General features: G+C 39.9%; 1 protein-coding gene across 1 annotated transcript in view; it reads right to left on the bottom strand.

Annotated features, from left to right (window-relative positions):
- DENND4C (DENN domain containing 4C) overlaps window positions 1-19,441 on the bottom strand; it is a 180,365-nt gene that overhangs the window by 85,595 nt on the left and 75,329 nt on the right. Inside the window, exons 7-10 of the mRNA XM_089693962.1 lie at window positions 18,358-18,424; window positions 13,135-13,193; window positions 10,383-10,527; window positions 1,770-1,945 (exon numbers count right to left, since the gene is read on the bottom strand). Coding sequence (XP_089550088.1) covers window positions 1,770-1,945; window positions 10,383-10,527; window positions 13,135-13,193; window positions 18,358-18,424 — 447 coding nt within the window. The remainder of the gene's footprint in view (window positions 1-1,769; window positions 1,946-10,382; window positions 10,528-13,134; window positions 13,194-18,357; window positions 18,425-19,441) is intronic.

Below are 19,441 nucleotides of genomic sequence, written 5' to 3'. Positions count from 1 at the left end.
ACGGAGAGTTATGTTTATGCGTCCATTGAATTAACTGTAAATGTATATATTATATTTGCAAAGTGCTGCGCTGAGTATTAAATACAAGAAATTATAACACCAGTGAAAATTATATAATATAAATCACACAAATAAAGGCTAAGTGTAAAATAATCAATCCATAAACTAAATAATTCAATGAACAAATATATGGCATCCACAAAATGAAATAAATCAGTGTAAGTGAAACAAAGTAGAGTGATGTGTCCGTGGCACTACAGAACACAGCAGACACAGCAGTGCTGAGTTCCAAAGCAATCAGTGTAGGTAAGATGAAGCAATGGGGTTTATTTACTAAAGCTAGAGAGTGCAAAATCAGACTCACTTCTGCATAGAAACCAATCAGCTTCCAGGTTTCATTGCCAAAGCTTCATTGAACAAGCTGAGGTTAGAAGCTGATTGGTTTCTATGCAGAAGGGAGTCTTATTTTGGACTCTCCAGCTTTAGTAAATAAACCCCAATGTGTCCATGGCACTACAAGACACAGTAGTGTTCAATTCAAAACAGGTGCTATGGAATCCAGTGAGACAATCCACCACCGCTATGCACTCACCAGAAAGCTACCTATTATAGCAGCATTGTGTAAACTCTCAGATGAAGACTTGAAATCTTTGACCAGAAGGACTTCTCCTAAGGAAGAAAGCTCACCACAGGAGCCCAGAAATTGATATATAGTGTAGAACGCCACGTGGAATAAAACATTCCACGTGGCGAAATAAAACAAACGTGTCTTTCCACATACCAAGATGGCCACCGCTCCTGTGAATGGACGTGGCGACGTGATGTCAACACATAGGCTCTACCAAACATGTTTCAGGTGCGTGCACGTCCTCAGGGGTACGCCTATTGCCGACATCTAAAACGGACCTCATTTAAATAGCATGTAAGGCGCGCAACAGATTGGCTGGCGCCATTTTCTTGTAGCTCACAAATAGGAGACATTACCAGTATGTAGTACAAGTAAACCACAATTAAGGACCCATTATACTGGGGCCTAAAAAAGAAAAAAAAAAAAACATCACCGCTGGTATCTTCAAGACTGAAAGCAGTAAAAGAAAATAATATAGAAAAAAATATTTATATTATAAATATTTACGGAAAACATAAATCCTGAATGACGAATTAATAGATATGAGAAAGTCACTAAAAAATAAAATTTATTAAAAGAGACAATCACCATGATATCAAGGTCCAAATACAGTCACAAAGCCTGAAAATATCAATATCAGGCAGTGATATTGCCCCATATTATGATGAAGAACTGGAAAAAATCAGCCCAATAAAATAAGATATAAAATATAAAAAATCAGCCACTAATAAAAAGCAGGCCAAGTTTGCTCCCTTTTTATGGCCCGATGGGAAGATTTAATCTACTCAAGAGGCTGACCTGAGTTAATATTTTATCGTAGGTACATCGATGATGTGCTCCTCTTATGGCAGGGTGACGAGTCACTGAATTTCATCAGTACTTTGAATAATAATAATTTAAACATTAATTTTACTCATTTACACAGCCAGAATGAGATTAATTTTCTTGATTTAACATTAATTTATAAATTTGCACTGGTGTTATAATTTCTTGTATTTAATATTCAGCGCAGCACTTTGCTTACCTTTTCTTACAAGATCCGTTGTCACTGTCTCTTGTGCTAGCAGCTTGTTTTCCTCATTTCAGCGCTCGCCATATATTTATATTGTATATATTATATTACTTTACTTCAAATACTTACGTGTAAATCATGCTTGTGTCCAAATCGATGCACACAACATCCTGAGGTGGGTCATATAAGTCAAAATACCGAGAGTCCACTCCAACAATAAATGGGATAGGAGCACTAAGTACTCCTGCGAGAGATAATGGGCACAAGGGAACATATGGGCACTGCCACTGGAAAGGGAAGATCATCTAGAGACAAAATTAGAATATATAAATTCTATACACTCAGCTGTACTTCTAAACCTAAACCACAATTCATCTACTGTACATGCATATTAAGATAAAGAGCACACAAATTAAATGAGTTTCTGACCAAAAAAGAGCTAGACTAGCTCAGCTAGGTATAACCTAGCCAGTATTAGCTGAAGCTTTAATACTAAAAATATGCTTTTATCACCAACAATTAGTATTATATTATTGTTTGAATTCAGGAACTTTTGTCGTAAAAGGTTCACCAAAAGGCAACCTTCACAAAGGTTACTTAATACAAATATCTCAGGACAGGGTGTTAGAGTATACCCATATTCACTATGTGATAACAGCATGATAGGCAGGTATCTTCACACTAAATTTCATGCTTGTCAAAACCTAAGGTGCCGACAGCATAATATATGAATAAAGAGAACAAGTTAGAAGCAAGTAATTTGATCTGAATCACCCACCCTCTGCTAAATTGTTATAACACAGCATGCTTACCTCTGAGGAAAAGGTGTATATGCAACTTATATGTATTTTCTCCCTGTCAGAACTTCAGCCAAATTGTCACCGACTGTAAGGACCCCATGGAGGCAGACCTTTCTCCTGCCCGAGCTCAAGACAGATAACACTCATTCTCTGGGAGTTTCCAGCATTCTGCTGGAAGAAGGTAAAACTATCAAAGCTTTCTTTACATTCATGTAATCCTGAGAACATTTTTCTCATATGACAATTTACTGAGTGTCTGTAATCAGCATTGAGCTCAGGAAGGAAAAAGAAAAAAAAAAAAAAAAAAAAAAACACACCAAACATCAAGAATCCCCAATATATAAGGCTGCCATACCAAGCAAAAAGTACGGAGTGAAAATTCAGTTTATTACAGATATCAATGTGTAACTGGTTCTCTTTAAAGTTCTGTAAGGTATACACCTCTAAAGAAAAGCCCTCATCACTATCTGCAATAGGACAAATTTACAAAAACTGGGGGCATTGCCTGCAGGGTCTAATAAAATGCAGACAGTGTTTCCTATTTTGGAATACAAAAACATTTAAAGTAGATGCTGACTGATTCCCATACACAATATAAAGTTTCTTCTTTTTTTGTTGTTTATTGAGGAACACAGCAGTACAAAGACTGCTGGGTTATATTGCTGTCCACAGAAGTATTTGCACCCTTGTAGACAAACAAATGCAGCCAGCCTTGTACAACGTTTAACCTCTCCTTCTTTTAAGCATACCTCATGTATTTTGCTAATGCCTTAGGCCTCTTGCACACTGCACTGATGTAGGAGCATCAGACATTCCTGGCAGAAAAAAACCATGAGGGAGGGATAAATATACCTTGCATGTATTTGCGTGTATTTGTGAATATGAATACACAAACAGGAAAAATGGTATCTGTGCGAGTAAAAATACTGAGTATCTCCATTTTTTTCTCCCCCCCCCCATTTACTGATCAATACAAAGTGCTTGTTTACTTACCTGTGTGTACAGGCATATTAAAAACAATGGTATGCATTTTAGATCAGTAAAAAAAAAATCACTGTATGCTGGAAGCATTTTCAAGCAGCAGTGTGCAAGAGGCCTAAAGAGGATGGAAACCTTTTCTCTGCTCTGCAGAAGAAGTCTAACTTTTTTGCTAGCCAATATTCTTAATCTTCCTCTACAAGCTGATGAGCAGATCTCTTTGATCATCAGCTCCTCAGCACTAGCTATGGAGGCTGTACGCAGACCATGCTGGACTGAACTATTGCAGTGCTAGCCTGGCATATGATCTTTGAGGACTGGGCTATTCATTGTAGGGTGTTCTATACCCAAGTGTACTGTGTTAGCCGCTGAGTGCTTTCCAGGTATTTCTGAAGAATCCCTGTGTGAGTAGGTTGTGTAGGTCTACCTTGTTACTATGGCCACTTGGCATCATTTGCAATCCTCATTTTCTGTTGCTGTGAATGGGGTTTTCAGTTTACAATGAAAGGGGTTAACGATGAGGGACTGAGCACAGATATCATTCACTAAGAGTATTGTGTGCATCCTCCATGTACTATTTCCTTCCACTCAGTGTAGACACCTTCTCGCTGCTGCTCCTACCATAATAAATTTATCCTTGGTCTGTCTACAGTGCCCACAAGTCCAGTACTGTATGTGATAACACCCACAAGCCAGAGCAAGAGGATGAAGAGTTGAGTGCAAGCTGCCAGGGGAACAAGAAATGATGCAAGTACTTTTTCTTGGTAACTTAAGCATAAACCTAAGCATTTAGCCATAGTAGTGTGGGACAGCCCCACAGCAAGGACATTTTTATGTTTTCCCTAGAGTTCAGCTTTAAGACATTTTTACAGGGCATCTCTCTGTGGCTCCTCCTGTGCGCTCACCTGAAACTCCGTAGGATCCTAACCTGGTTCTGTTGACTGCCCAGAAACCACCATTTCAAGGATACTCCCCTTCTGCTCTCACTCACAAGCTTGCGTTTGTTGCCATCACCTTAGCGAGGTGCATTTGACCTATCAGCTTTATCCTGTACAGAAAAATTATTTCGGTCTTGCACATGGGGACAAGGTAGTGTTGAGGCCTAGAGCCTCCTTCCTACGGTGGTTTCAGCTGTTCACCTCAACCAGGACACTGTTCTTTCTCTGTCTGGCTCCGGTTCATCAGAGGATTTCCCTTCATTAGCTAGACAGTAGTTTGTGCAGTGCATGTCTACCGCATAACCACTGCTTCCATATATAAAAAAATAAATAAATAAATAAAAAAAGACGGTTTCTCTGTCATCCCTGATGGCCCCTTCTTTTTCTACCATTTTTCAGTGGCTCAGACAGTTCTTCATTCCAGCTTATTGTTTTAAAGAACTGCAGGCAAAACTTTTTCTCCAATTTTGGATAGAATAAGAGAGATTTATCTCCCATCTCTTTTTTTGCCATCTGTTCCCCATTGGGGATATTTTCCTTCACTTCCAGTCCCACAGCCAAAACAGGAAGTGAGAGGATATCACTGCAAATTAAGGAAATCCCTCGGGGCCCCCCAGATCACCAGAACTAGTGTCCTCATTGGAAGATTCCCCCTCTATTACTTTTCTGAAGACAGCCCAAACTGAAGCATGCTCAGAGTAGAAGGGGCTATACTGGGCTGGCCACTATTTTGGGGGCATTGCTCCTCCAGTAGGCAGCAGTACAACCCAACAGGCTCCTAACTTCCTTAATGAACTCAAAGAAATAGATTTTCAGTAAGTAAATAAAACTCTTAAAGCAGTCGTAAAGCTTAATTTTGTTAATATATATATTTCTTTATATACAAGAAATAATAAACATATTATGCTTACCTGCTCTGTGCAATGGTTTTGCACAGAGCGACCCCGAACCTCCTGTTCTGGGGTCCCTCGTCAACACTCTATGTTCCTCTTCTTCTGAATGCCCCTACAAGAAAGCTGCTTACTATGGGGGCACTCATGTGGGTGTGTTCCAGAGCCGGGCTGTGCGCATCCATATATACACACACTCCTCACAAGATTTGACTGACAGCAGCAGGAGCAAACAGCTCCCACTTCTGCTAAGTCTCCTGTGAGAAGAGCTGCTTCAGACAGGCACAGAGCTGGATCGATAGAGGGCTCAGGTAAGTGTTTAATGGGTGGGTTAGGGGGTGAAGCTATTGAAAGGTGTTTTACCTTAAAGCAGAAAAAGCATTAAGGTAAAAATCCTATTGCCTTTATAACCCCTTCAAGTGACACTATACAATATACGTATTTTCCAAAAATAATCAATACACAATCACTTCTTAAAGCTGACAGGTAGTGTGACAAACCCAAATGGGACAGGGGCTTTTGGAGGGGACTAGGGGCTAGTCTTCTACCCACCGATTATGGCCCATGGAGAAGACCGGGGATTTAGTCTACTTCTCCCAGTTTGCATGGAAAAGAGCTCAGTTCAGCCTCTGATCCCATGGAGAGAGCAGATCATTCTCTAAAGATGTACAACAACGTGATGAATGCTGAGAGCAAGGCTTGGATTCATTCTCTGAAGACAATAAGGCTTCCCTTCTGGAGTGGATAGAAATGTGTAATATTAATCTTGTACAGGTAATGGTCAGAGGAAAGATGGTATCTTGCCAGCAGAATGAATTGGAGAAGCTCCTCCACTTAAGACAGAAATATTTATCAACAATCTCCCTCAATAAATCTATGAAGATAAATTAAATACATAATTTACCTTCATAAATTTCTTGAGGGAGATAAATATTTCAGTCTGCTGGAACATTGTATGAGTTTTGTCTTCTGATGACTTTTCTAGTGGACAGATTACACAAGTGAAAGTCAAACACCTTAAATATTTAATGTAATTTGTGTATTCAGGGTTGTGGACTTGTTGACGGACTGTCTGGGGTGGACTCCCTGACAAATCAAGCAGGCCAGGGTGCCTGGCTGTTGCTTAGCTTACTGTTAATTAGATCACCGTTTAATTAGGTTGCTGTAAGCTGTACTGATGATAATACTGTTTAATGTTTGCATTGTTTAGGATAATGTGTTCAAACTCTTACCTGATTTTGTGTGGTATAAATTCTGTGTGAATTTTCAATAAAAACATTTCCTGTTTGCACTTAAGCTAGTGTCGGCTAGTTCTTAGGTGCAATTCTCAGCTATAATCACTTGTTCCTGGGTGCCAGTGACGAGGAAGCAGCTTTCTGGCAGAGGCACCCCATTGGGGTGCCAGGCGGTCCGTCACAAGTATGGATATTTTTGCATTTTACATTGGTCAAGCTTGGATCAAAGTATACATATGTTATATCTGGCTGATTTCTGTAGAAACTAGAAGCGGTGTTTTAGGTACCACAAACTATAGAAATCGCTACTAGCTTCCAGGTCCTGTGCCAAGAAACTGCCCTGTTGCTTAGTTAAGATAGGAGGTTACTCAAGCATAGACATCATTTAGAGAACACTTTGAATTTTCTCAGTGAATGCAAAGTGTTCTCAGAATGGATGAGATGGAAAATATTCAGTCCAAGCTGCACCAATGTAACTATGCAAAAATATGCAAATGGTTCTGAATCTCAAATTTTTTATTTTGAATAGCATAATGAACTTTTCCTTCTGCAGGCACTGAATGGCAATGGAAGGAAGAGGAGACGAAGCCAGCTTTCAGTGGTTGCAGGAGCTAAAAATGAAAAGGATTGGTTCTGGTATATCCCGCCCCCGTTGCCCTTTCTGTCAAAGTGTAAACCAGAATGTAACATGGAGGTCAAAAGGGCCCCCTGGTGTATGGTGAAGGGTTGCCATTGCGACCCATGACGCTACACCAGTGATTGGGAGGGTGGTAAAAACTATCCACTCCCAAACCACAAATGTAAACAAGCCTTTACTGTCCTGAGCCCCCTTTAAGGATGCTTTCACAATGATGCGCTGCGACTGCATTGCAGTGCACATGCACATCAGAAGGTAACGCGAGCCACAGGTTGAGCACCCCTGCCATAGTGCCTAGTTCATCTTGTGAGCAAGCAAGAGAGGGTGCCAACATTCCCACAGATGGAGAACAAAACATAGCCACCCTCTAAAAGGAAGATCGCAGCATAAAAAAGGAATCTGAAGGAGGCAGAGAGCATTAAAAGGTACTTTTTTCAGTTAAGAATACATACTTCAGTAGAAGTTTTGCTATTTTAAAGAATGCAGTGAAATTTGCATATATACAGTTGTGCTCAATAGTTTGCATACCCTTGCAAAAATTGTGAAATTTTGGCATTGATATTGAAAATAGGACTGATCATGCCAAAAAATGCTCTTTTATTGAAGGATGATAATCACATGAAGCCATTTATTATCAAATAGTTGTTTGGCTCCTTTTTAAATCAGAACGATAACAGAAATCACCCAAATGGCCATGATCAAAAGTTTACATACCCTGGAATGTTTGGCCTTGATACAGACACACAAGGTGACACACATGGGTTAAAATGCCAATTGGAGGTTAATGTCCCATATCTGTGGCTTTTTAAATTGCAATTAGTGTCAGTGTATAAATATTCAATGAGTTAGCTCTTACGTGAAAGCACTGACTAGGCTAGATACTGAGCCATGGGGATGAGAAAAGAACTGTCAAAAGTCCTGCGTAACAAGGTAATGGAACTTTATAAAGATGTCCAAAGCCTTGAATATGCCAATCAGTACTGTTAAATCACCTATTAAGAAGTGGAAACTTTGGGGATCTCTTGATACCAAGCCAAGGTCAGGTAGACCAAGAAAGATTGCAGCCATAACTGACTGAAGAATTGTCCGGGATTCAAAGAAAAACCCACGGGCAACCGCAAAAGAAAAACAGGTTGCTCTGGAAAAAGATGGTGAGGTTATTTTTAAGGAGTACAATACAGTGATACTTGAACAAAAATTAGCTGTTTGGTCGAGGTGCGAGAAAGAAGCTTTTACTGCACCAATGCCACAAAAAAGTTACAATATGCCTGACAACACCTTGACATGCCTAACCAGGCCTTTTTGTGTCATTGATGCAGTAAAGGCTTCTTTCTGGCACCTCGACCATGCAGGTCATTTTTGTTCAAGTGTCATCATATTGTGCTCCTTCAAAGCAACCACACTTTTCCAGAGCCTGTATTTTTCTTGTGGTTACCTATGGGTCTCCCTTTGTATCCCAAACAATTCTTCCTGCAGTTGTGGCTGCAATCTTTCTTGGTCTACCTGACCTTGGCTTGGTATCAAGAAATCCCTGAACTTTCCACTTCTTCATAGGGGATTTACCAGTACTGATTGGCATATTCAAGGCTTTGAACATCTTTATATGTCCTTTTCCATCTTTAAAAAGTTCCATTACCTTGTTATGCAGGACGTTTGACAGTTCTTTTCTGATCCCCATGGCTCAGTATCTAGCCTAGTCAATGCTTCCACGTAAGAGCTAACAAACTCATTGACTATTTATACACTGACACTAAATGCAAAATTAAAAGCCACAGATGTGGGACATTAACCTCTAATTGGCTTTTTAACCCGTGTGTGTCACCTTGTGTGTCTGTACCAAGGCCAAACATTCCAGGGTATGTAAACTTTTGATCATAGCCATTTGGGTGATTTCTGTTATGATTTAAAAAGAAGCCAAACAACTATTTAATAAATGGCTTCATATGATCATCATCCTTCAATAAAAGAGCATTTTTTGGCACGATCAGTCATATTTTCAATATCAATGCCAAAATTTCACAATTCCTGCCAGGGTATACAAACTTTTGAGCGTGCGTGTGTGTGCGTGTGCGTGTGTGTGTCTGAAAGCTACGGCTTTGGTGACATACTTACCTATAATGAAGGATGTCCTTTGTCGTGCAGACAGCTAGATCCGGAAGAAATCTTCATTGCAGGGATGCCCCGTCCTCTTCCTGTGGCTGAACTATCCGTACGCATAGGGTTAATAGCTTCGAGCTGAGCTGATGTGAAAAGAAAACTTCAGGAGGAGGCCCCAGCCCATTCTCATTCATTAAAAAATGTTCTTTGATGGCTGTCACTGTCTGTAATATGATTTGTTTAATAAAGAAAGTCTGATGAGTTACAAGATTCTCTCCCCCATTCACAGAGTTACAGGCAGCAGCACAGTAGCTCAGCTCCAAGCTATTATTCCCTTGCAGGCCGGAAGTTCAGCCACAGGAAGAGGATTGGGGCACATATGCAGTAAAGATTTCTTCAGAATCTAGCTGCCTGGATAACATTGAACATCCGTTATTAAAGGAGAAGTTCTCCTTTCTAAAAAAAAAAAAAATATATAAAATAATAAATGCACATTTTTTATTTTTAGAGGTAAAAAAGGACCACTTTTTTTTTTTTTGTAAACTATTGCACCCGCGGTCAACAGATCCTGCAGACTGCCATCGTATCTGTCTGCTTGTACCTTTTGGGGGCAGGCAGTTACATGATGTCAGGAAGAATCAATGAACTACCTAGAGTGCTCACTGGTGATCTGGTAGTTCATTTAGAACTACAAGCTATCAACTGCAAAGGCTGTCTGTACTTGTAGTTCATTAACTCACAGAACTCTATTCAAATTGTGACAGTGAGTGCAGAGAAAAGATCCCTGGCCTACCGTTACAATTAGCAGGGGTATTGGGGAGAGGCTGCAGGAGTGGGAACATGTTACATGTACCACCCTGGAATACCTTCCCAAAGGTGAACTTATCTTTTAAAAGGTAAGTAGTGTCTGTAAAGCTAAAGAAAGCAAAAATCAGCTAAACTTCATCTTTAAAAAGTGACCCTGTCACCACAGATCAAATGCATAATCTAGAAGTATACAACAGTCTGTTTGGTCAGCCAGTACTTTTATTTTATAATAAGTTGTATTTTCATTTTACCTTTGACACATCCAAGAGTGACAAAGGCTCTCTGAAGCAGACAGTCAGCAGGTGTGTCTGTATAAGAAATAGAAGTATGCAGCATTTTACAAGTTCGTGCCATACTTACAGCCACAACGGCTTCAGCCACACTAGTCAGGACCGCCGGTCGAAGGGAATGTAGGAGGATTTTGCTCTCTAGCAGTACAAAATGCAGTAAGGTGGCACAGTTGTCTGGACCCAGACTCATCACCAGTGTAATAAAATTGGCTCCACTGGAAAAAGCAAACACAGATTGACTTAAAAAACAAACCATGTAACAAAAACACTTAAATCAATAAATTAAATCTTGCATCCTTGACTTCAGAAATATCTTCAGATCAAGAGCAATTGCACAATTTTACAGCTGTCATGGTTTGATAGTTTGTAGAGAAAAAATATATCCGTTTTCCTATAGCAAACCATTATATTATTGCTGCTGTCAAAGAAGTATCTGTTGGCCAGTTTATGCTCTTGCCCTGACTCTTTTTGTAACATGCTTGGTTTTGTATACACCAGAGAAGACTTGAACAAAAGTAAAACTAGATGTCACCTATTCACCATTAGCTAAATAGTAAAGAATGGTGATGCTTAAGTTCTGTGACTTTATATTTTAACATTTTAAAGCAATATTAAACCCAAAAAATACTGCAGCTTACAAATCATTAGATAAAGTAGCTACATTAGTTTACTTTTTTAGGCTTTTCCCCTGTTTTTACCAGGTGATCTGGCCAAGTAACACACCTCCTGTATTAGAGTGCCTGTACCCTGGATGAAGAAGCATAGAGGACACATTTGGACAACAGCATTGTAAGGGGAATGTTAGCTGTACTAGCAGAGTAGGATAATGTACACCAACTAAAGGTTTTACATATACTGTATATCCTCCTTGGTGTTACCGACAATATTGAGACCTCACACATTCTTAAGTTGTTCCTTTTATATACTGCCTTCTATGCATGGAAGGAAATCCAACTGAAATGGGAAACTCAGACTCATTCTGTGCAAGTGTGAAAAACTTGCCAAATATTGTGGCACCCTAGCCTAGTGTTAACCCTGTAACCTTCTAAACGTACATTCAGCTAATTGCTGATTTCTTGTCCTGTGAGATTCATGTCCTTTTTATCCCCCTCCTTGTGTCCCTTCCCCTCTCCCCCACCCCATCCCCCTCTTCTCTCTCTTTGCCTTTCCCTGTACAATAAAGAACATACTTCTTCATTTTTACCGGTTTCCCAATTTGTTCTTTGACCTTGTCCCTAAGTGCTCTCACTGACTAGCATTCCATTACTCGTTTGGTTGTGACTGTGTATATGCACCTTGCTAAGTTATGTATATTTTCTTTTTGTACTGTTTTATGCTGCATTTGGAGGAATTACCGTGTTTTGTCACTTCTGATTATTGCAGCCTTATATACCATACAGTAACTTGCTGTCAATGTTTGGACCTATTTATTGCAAATTATTCAATAAAAGCATTTCCTGGAAAAGCTGATCATTTTAAGCATCCCTGTCAGTTGTACATGGTTTGTCTCATTCCTGTATCTGATATATCTGCAGGGCAGCTTGTTCTCTTGAAAAAAAAAAAAAAACAACAGACTTATCGGCCAGATCACCAGATAAAAAGAGAAGAAAGAAAGCCTAAATAAGAAAACGAATGCAGCCACCACCTCTAAGAACTGGTAAGATAATGTTGTTATATTTATTTTTGAATAATGTTTGCTTTTGGGTTTAATACTGCTTTAAATGGCACCTGTGATAATAGATAACAATTTGGCAGCTGGCTTTAAATACTTTTAATTTTAAATTTAAAAAAAAAAATAAAATTTACTAGAGAAATTAAGCAAAACCCATTTTTGCTCTCTCAGGGACACCAGTGGCAGAACAGATTGTGCTCAATTTACCAAGTCAGAATAATGGCTGTGGTCTTTTGGATATTTTAGAAATACAGAAAATATATAGGAATATCATCACTGGCAAATAGATATAGTTCCACTTATAACTGTGCCCATATCATGTACATACTTAGCATTGTGATAATGATAAAAAAAAAATAGCTTCTTTAAAATGCCATGCAAAAAATTACAGCACAAGCACACTAACCAATTATTATACACGGGAGCTCCAGAGGTGGCCTTACTCGACATGGATCCTTGAATGATTTACTTCGGAAATTAAAAAGGAAAGACCTGCTACGGCAGGTTCATCGCACACCCACAAGCAGCTTAACATAGTACCTTGGCCCTGAAGAAGGGGCGCAGAGTACCCCCTGCTCACAGTAGTACAGGCAACCCAAACAGGGCAGGAGACCCGCATCATGCACTCCCACAGCCCCAGGGCATGCATACAAAACCAGCAAGGTGTCTGCCACAGCCCACGTGCAGGCCACTGACAACCATATGGCCATTCCAGAACCAATGAGAGGAGGAAAGGGGTTACAACAGCATGGCCCACGATCAACCAGATGCTTCTTGGTACCAACAAGGGAGAGTAGTAATAGTACAAAGTGGAGGAATAATTGAAATACAATGTGGAAATGAATGAATGATTTTACATTTTGATCCTAGATACACATTGAATGTTATGGTCTTTTCTTTTTTTGGGGGGGGGACATTTTAGATAAAAGAATAAATTTTTCATCAAGCTAATTCATGATTTTCAATATTACTTACATTTTATAGCAGCTCCCCTGAAATGAACGACTCACCATATTTCACAACTAGCATGTTTCTAATTTACGTTCGATAACTAGCTTCTGGACATATTTACATAAACCTGGCACATAAACCCAGGGGAGTTAGGATGACCAATACAAACATAAGAATTTTACTTTTATTAAAAGGCTACCTGAGTGGTAATGGAGTTGACACAGGTTGGGAGATGATAAATGCATCATGTGCCGATAGCTGCAAAAGTACAAGAGGCAAAAACATTACTTTACACAATCCATATGTAAACAAAAATAACTGTTCTGCTAATATTCCTACAAACTGTCTAGTTAGAATATTTTACTAAATACAAAAAGTGTAGTTTCAACTTACAATCAACAGTACTTTAACTACACAAGAGGAAGAGTTTACAGGAAAGCATAAAGCAAGGTCTATATAAGATGACCTTCATACATGTGCTATGCAGGCAATTTTTATTCAGAGTATCTTACATGTTCAATCAATAGGTTATCACTAGGACATTTTTAAACTTTGTGCTTACCGCTAGCCTACAGGGCACTTATACCCCCTTCCTGCCCAGGCCAATTTCCAGCTTTCAGCGCTGTCGCACTTTGAATGACAATTGCGCAGTCATACAACACTGTACCCATATGACATTTTTATCATTTTTTTGTGACAGATAGAACTTTATTTTGGTGGTAATTAATCAACTCTGGGTTTTTTATTTTTTCTTAAACCGAAAAAACACTGAAAATTTGGAACAAAAAATGTTTTTTCTTAGTTTTTGTTATAAAATATTGTAAATAAGTGATTTTTCTCCTTCACTGATATGCGCTAATGAGGCTGCAGTGATGGGCACTGATAGGCTGCACTGATGGGCACTGATGAGGAGGCACTGGTAGGTGACACTGATGGGCACAGAATTGCAGCACTGATAGGCGGCACTGACTGGCACTGATAGGCAGCACTGATTGGCATTGATAGGTGGCACTGACAGACACTGATCGGTGACACTGAAAGGCAGCTCAGATGGACACTGATATGTGGCATTGATGTGCACTGGTAGGCACTGATATGTGGCACTGATGGGCACTGGCACGAGGCACTGATGACCACTCCACTGAGACAAGGGACTGATCGACACTGACAGGTGGCACTGCTGGGGCTACACTGATCATCAGGGCACACTGATCATCAGGGCACACTGATCATCAGTGCCCTGATGATCAGTGTAGATGTACCCTCCGCGGAAAGCCGATTACCTCTCCTCACAAGCTGTCAGTGTGACAGCTCGAGAGGAGAGAAATGCCGATAACTGGCATTTCCCTGTTTACATGTCATCAGCTGTGATTGGACACAGCTGATCACATGACCGAGCCGACATCTTCGGCTCTTTCCGTGATCCACTGTGAGAATGGGAGGACGTCATATGACGTCCTCTCAGAACGAGAGAACCACCTTGCGTCCGTCATATTACTATATGGCGGGCGGGAGGTGGTTAAAGTAAAATTGTCACAAACCTGGACTACTTATACTGATCATATGATGAAAAATACAAAAAAGTTACCTTCAGGAAAAACCACATGTCAATACAGCTAGTAGATCCAAAAATCTAGGCTGCTTAACTTGCATACGAATCTCAACCTAAATAATAGTCAAGCTGGGTGCCACCCTGCCCCCCCACTCATGAGCTTGCTTTTTGGTGCTTTATGAGGGTAGGTGGCCTCAGTAATCAAGAGTGAGACTTAGGAAGTAGGAAGGCAATAAGGCTCGACTTTAGGGCCTCATGCACACTGATATTTATTAGTTCCAAAATTCTCAGACATAAAATCCCCAACACTTTCCCTCATTCAAGGAGCCAGAGATGGTGTGTACAGCCTGCCATACATGTGAATGGCTGTATATATTCATATACTACTAAATATAGATAGTTTTGTGCATTAGCAATTTACCCATGCATGCACAGCGGTTTTACCTGAACGCGAGTTAAGGAAATACGGTATGTTGGTAAATGCTAAAGCATGGAAGCATTGCCAGTTGAGGGTTGAGAATGGGTGTACACAATCTTTCACTTTTATGGCAGGCTGTATGTGTTGCCTGCAGCTACCCAGACATAAAAAAGCATCAGGGATTTTACGTTTGAGGACTTTGGCGCTAATAAACATCCATGTGCATTAGGTCCAAGGCTTCATTCACACTGGCACTCCTGTGTTTAGCTCTTTTACACAGTGATCTGGGAAGTATAAACAACTTGTATGCCTTTCAGATCTTTTTCCTGTGTTTGAATGTTATTGCTTTTGGCCTCATTTAGGCCCATTTAGATGCTTTTACATATATTTGGCAGCTTTTAGAGTTTTTAGTTGATCTTCGATGCACATAGTTAAGTGTTTGGAACTTCTGCTAGCAGTACTAGGGTAATCTGTTTGAATCCCAATCACGGCACTACCCGCATGGAGTTTTCATGTTCTCCCTGTGCAGGTATCCTCTGGGTACTCTGCTTTCCTCCCACACTCTACAGACAAACTGGTAGGTTAACTGGCTCCTGTCTAAACTGGCCCTAGTATATGTAAACTTTCAGAGCTATATACATTTCTTTAATGACTAAAAATAAAATAAGTTTTCTTTAACCACTTGCTGCCCCCCCAGCAATAGACTTACCGCTAGCGGGCAGCTGCTGAAGGCTCAGCGACATACCCTTATGTCACTAAGCACATGTGCACTGGCAGTGCTGTGATCCCATTACACAGTGGATCATAGTGCTCGGTACATGGTCGCTGTGAGCAGTCACGGTATCAAGTGATCATGTTCAATCATAGCAATAACATAACAACTTGTAAGCAATCTGTCATGAATGGCTTTCATTTCATTTTGCTTACTGTTGTGATCTGTGATTGGTCACAAGAGATCACATGGTACCTGGACCAATCACAGCACCTTGTTCCATGTGATCATCTAATCTTTCCTCATAGCTGAGCTCCTCCACGCCTCTTATCAGTTTGGTTGCCTTTCTCTGTACTTTCTCCAGTTCCGCAATGTTCTTTTTTGTGAATTGGTGCCCAAAACGGAACTGCATATTCCAGATGAGGTGTTATTAATGATTTGTACAGGGGTAATATGATATCTCTCTCTCTGGAGTCTATACCTCTTAATACAAGAGAGGATTTTGCTTGTTTTAGAAAATGCAGCTTGGCATTGCATGCCATTATTAAGCTTGTCATCTACCAGAACCCCCAGATCCTTCTCCACCATTGATTCCCCCAGTTGTACCCCCCCTAGTATGTATGATGCATGCATATTCTTAGCCCCCAAGTGCATAACCTTACATTTATCAACATTAAACCTTATTTGCCACATAGTTGCCCAATTAAACAGTGCATTGAGGTCAGCTTGTAAATTGGAGACATCCTCTAAGGACGTTATTCCACTGCACAGCTTGGTGTCATCTGCAAAGACTGAAATGGGATTTTTAATCCCAGACCCTATATTGTTTATAAAATATATTAAAAAGTAAGGGTCCCAACACTGAACCTTGGGGTACACCACTGACAACCCTAGACCATTCAGAGTATGAATCATTAACCACTACTCTTTGAATACGATCTTTTAGCCAGTTTTCTATCCATTTACATACAGATTTTCCAAGCCTGTAGACTTTACCTTACACATTAGCCATGTGTGGGGAAACGCTTTTGCAAAATCCAAGTATACCACGTCCACCACCACCCTTCTGTCCATGCTTTCATGAGTCTATGCTGTCTGCTGCTTAAAATATTTTTTTCCAGCAAGAACTCATCTATGTGGTCTTATTAAACTCTCCAGTATCTTCCCAACTATAGAAGTTAAACGAACAGGTCAATAATTACTTGGTAAAGATTTTGACCCCTTTTTAAAAGCTGAGATCACCAGTGCGTTCTTCTTTCCTCAGAATGTACCAAACTGTTGACTTGGCCACTCCTAATGTTGCTGCTATCTCTCTGATGGATTTGTTTCATGTTTGAAGCATTATAATGGCCTGTTTCACTGGTGTGGACAGCTCCTTTGAACGCATGATGTAGGTTCACAGCAATAGATTTGAAATGCAAATACCACACTTAGAATCAACTCCAGACCTTTTACCTGCTTAACTGATTAAGAAATAATGAAGGAGTAGCCCACACATGGCCATGAAACAATTGTCCAATTACTTTTGGTCCCTTGAAAAAGAAGGAATGGCCACTCTTAAAAGCTGTAATTCCTAAACTCTTTCTCCAATGTGGATGTACATACCCTCAAATTAAACCTGAGAGTGTGCACTTTCAATCTATATCTATTATATAACTATAGCTATAGCTTGAATATGTTTTGGTAAATACCTGAAAAATCTAAAATTGTGCCTGCGTCCAAATATATATGGACCTAACTGTAGGAGCATAGGATCTCTGTTCTGGGCTCTGAAGGAAGCCATAAAGTTGCTGGTGCTGGCTAAGAGAAGGGAACCCAGAAAAGTAAAAATTGAACGCACGTGCTCAAAGTGAGAATGAAGCTGCACAGGCTTAGTAGCTCCAGATACAAGAGACTTGGGCCAGAGGTGAAAAATTGCACCAATTTTAAACAGCTGAGGTCTTCTATCCATAACTGCAACACATAGTTCAAAGTGTCACAGGTGGTGCTCCTCGGTGGCTGAGGCATAGGAGCCCTAGCACAGATTTAAAAGGCTCAAGCCCTGCACTTGCCAAAGCAGATGTCTTCACATCAGGATACAAGGGATGATACCCTATCCCAGCTTTACCGTTTATGGTGGGAATATACCCAAAGGGGTCTATAGCACCCTTAGGCTAACTAAACAATGCACCACGTGCCAAGGTGAGCGCCCATGCAGCATCCATTGCCTACAGCAACACTATAGGTTGGCTCCACATCTTTACTAATAGGGGTCTGTGTATGTTGCCCCAAAGCAAAGCTGAGGAGTCACCTGACCCACAAGCTAAATAAAATGAATGATATTGATGGGAGAATCAACTTAGGAAAAAAAAAAAACTCCATAGGAAAGAGACAAGCTTTTCTCAGTAGAGAGAAGAGGTTCATCAACTAAAACACTAATTCGGAGTAGGAGGGCTTATATAGAGAATATCCCTGAGGCTTTTTTGTCAGTGTCCCATCACCTTAAGGTAGCTGAATATAACGCATCTTTAAACACTAAAGATCCTGAATCCTCAACTGTACAGCTAAGAAATAAAATTTTTGTTCCTGAGATGATTACAGCACTACCACAATGTCTGGTTTAAAACCGTAATTGAGGGTAGGCTGAACTTCCTGTATGCACTGCATTTCATGATTTAACTTTCAATTCTGACTGTAGCGTACCTTTTAATGCTACAACCATTATGTACAAGATCTACAGCCAAGTACATAAACAAATTACCTGCATAAGGATCCTTGGCCTCTGAGGAGATGGGAAAGGAACATTGTGCATTAAGTGTGAAATATGTCTGAAAATAAAATGAAAAACAGTGAGTTTTATTGCATAGTTGGCACATTTTGTCAAATATGTAATTCCACACTTGCTTTAATTTCACATACCATTCTGTGACAGAGTAAATGTACTGGAATTTATAGACAAAAAAAAAAATTGCATGGTCAAAGTGACACTAAACTTTTTTTTTTTTTTTTTTTTAATTCTATTTAAGTATGTATTTTTAGCTCAAAAAGTACTTTCCATTGCTCTCAGCCTTCTCCAAATTCCTATTATTTGCTGCTGTGATTTGACTTCCTGTTGCAGGGTGGCTATATTCATTTTCCATGGTACCACTGTATGTAGGAACGCAATCACCTTCTCTTACATGCTCTCAAGCTGGACTAGGGACTATGCACTATGGGACATGTAGAGTGCAAAGAACAGTGCAAATGACTGCAACTAACAAGTTCGGCTCGTTCCAAATGAAAGGATAAAGTATAAAGAAAAGGTTCAGGAATTTAGGGAGGATGTTATTAGGAGGCAGAAAAACACAGCTGGAAATGATTTCATGCAAAATAAAGAACAGGGCCATTAAGTAGTGAATGTGTATGAATTATATTTGGAGAATAAGGATATTGTTTAGTGTCACTTTACTTTCCAACAGATCAAAAATAAAAAAAATGTCCCTTTCAAATGTCCCTTTGCAGCTACTAAGTCTCCTTACTTGCAGCCTGTAGGTTAATGCAACAATAATGCATGCAAGGAGAACATTAAATTTATTTTCTTTTTGCCGAGACTGCACTGTCACTAAAATCTCTTGGCCTGATTCTGACTGGTTCCCTATCCCTATGGCAGCCAGTCTTACTGATCACGTGGATTTATTTACAAACAAGCCTGGCAGCTTAGCTGTCATTATGTTACATCGGAAGAGGGGGAGACATTTATACTGCAGCAACTAGTAGGCTGCAGGGGTTAAGGTGGTATATAGACTGTGAGCCAATAAACGCCTTAAATGTCCCTAAAAACATTGTAATGTAGACAAATTTGATTA

This window comes from Staurois parvus, unplaced genomic scaffold, assembly GCF_062004578.1.
Source record: "Staurois parvus isolate SC_StPar_1 unplaced genomic scaffold, SC_StPar_1.0 ptg000644l, whole genome shotgun sequence".
Classification (NCBI taxonomy): domain Eukaryota; kingdom Metazoa; phylum Chordata; class Amphibia; order Anura; family Ranidae; genus Staurois; species Staurois parvus.
This window is presented reverse-complemented; position numbering and strand designations above follow the sequence as displayed.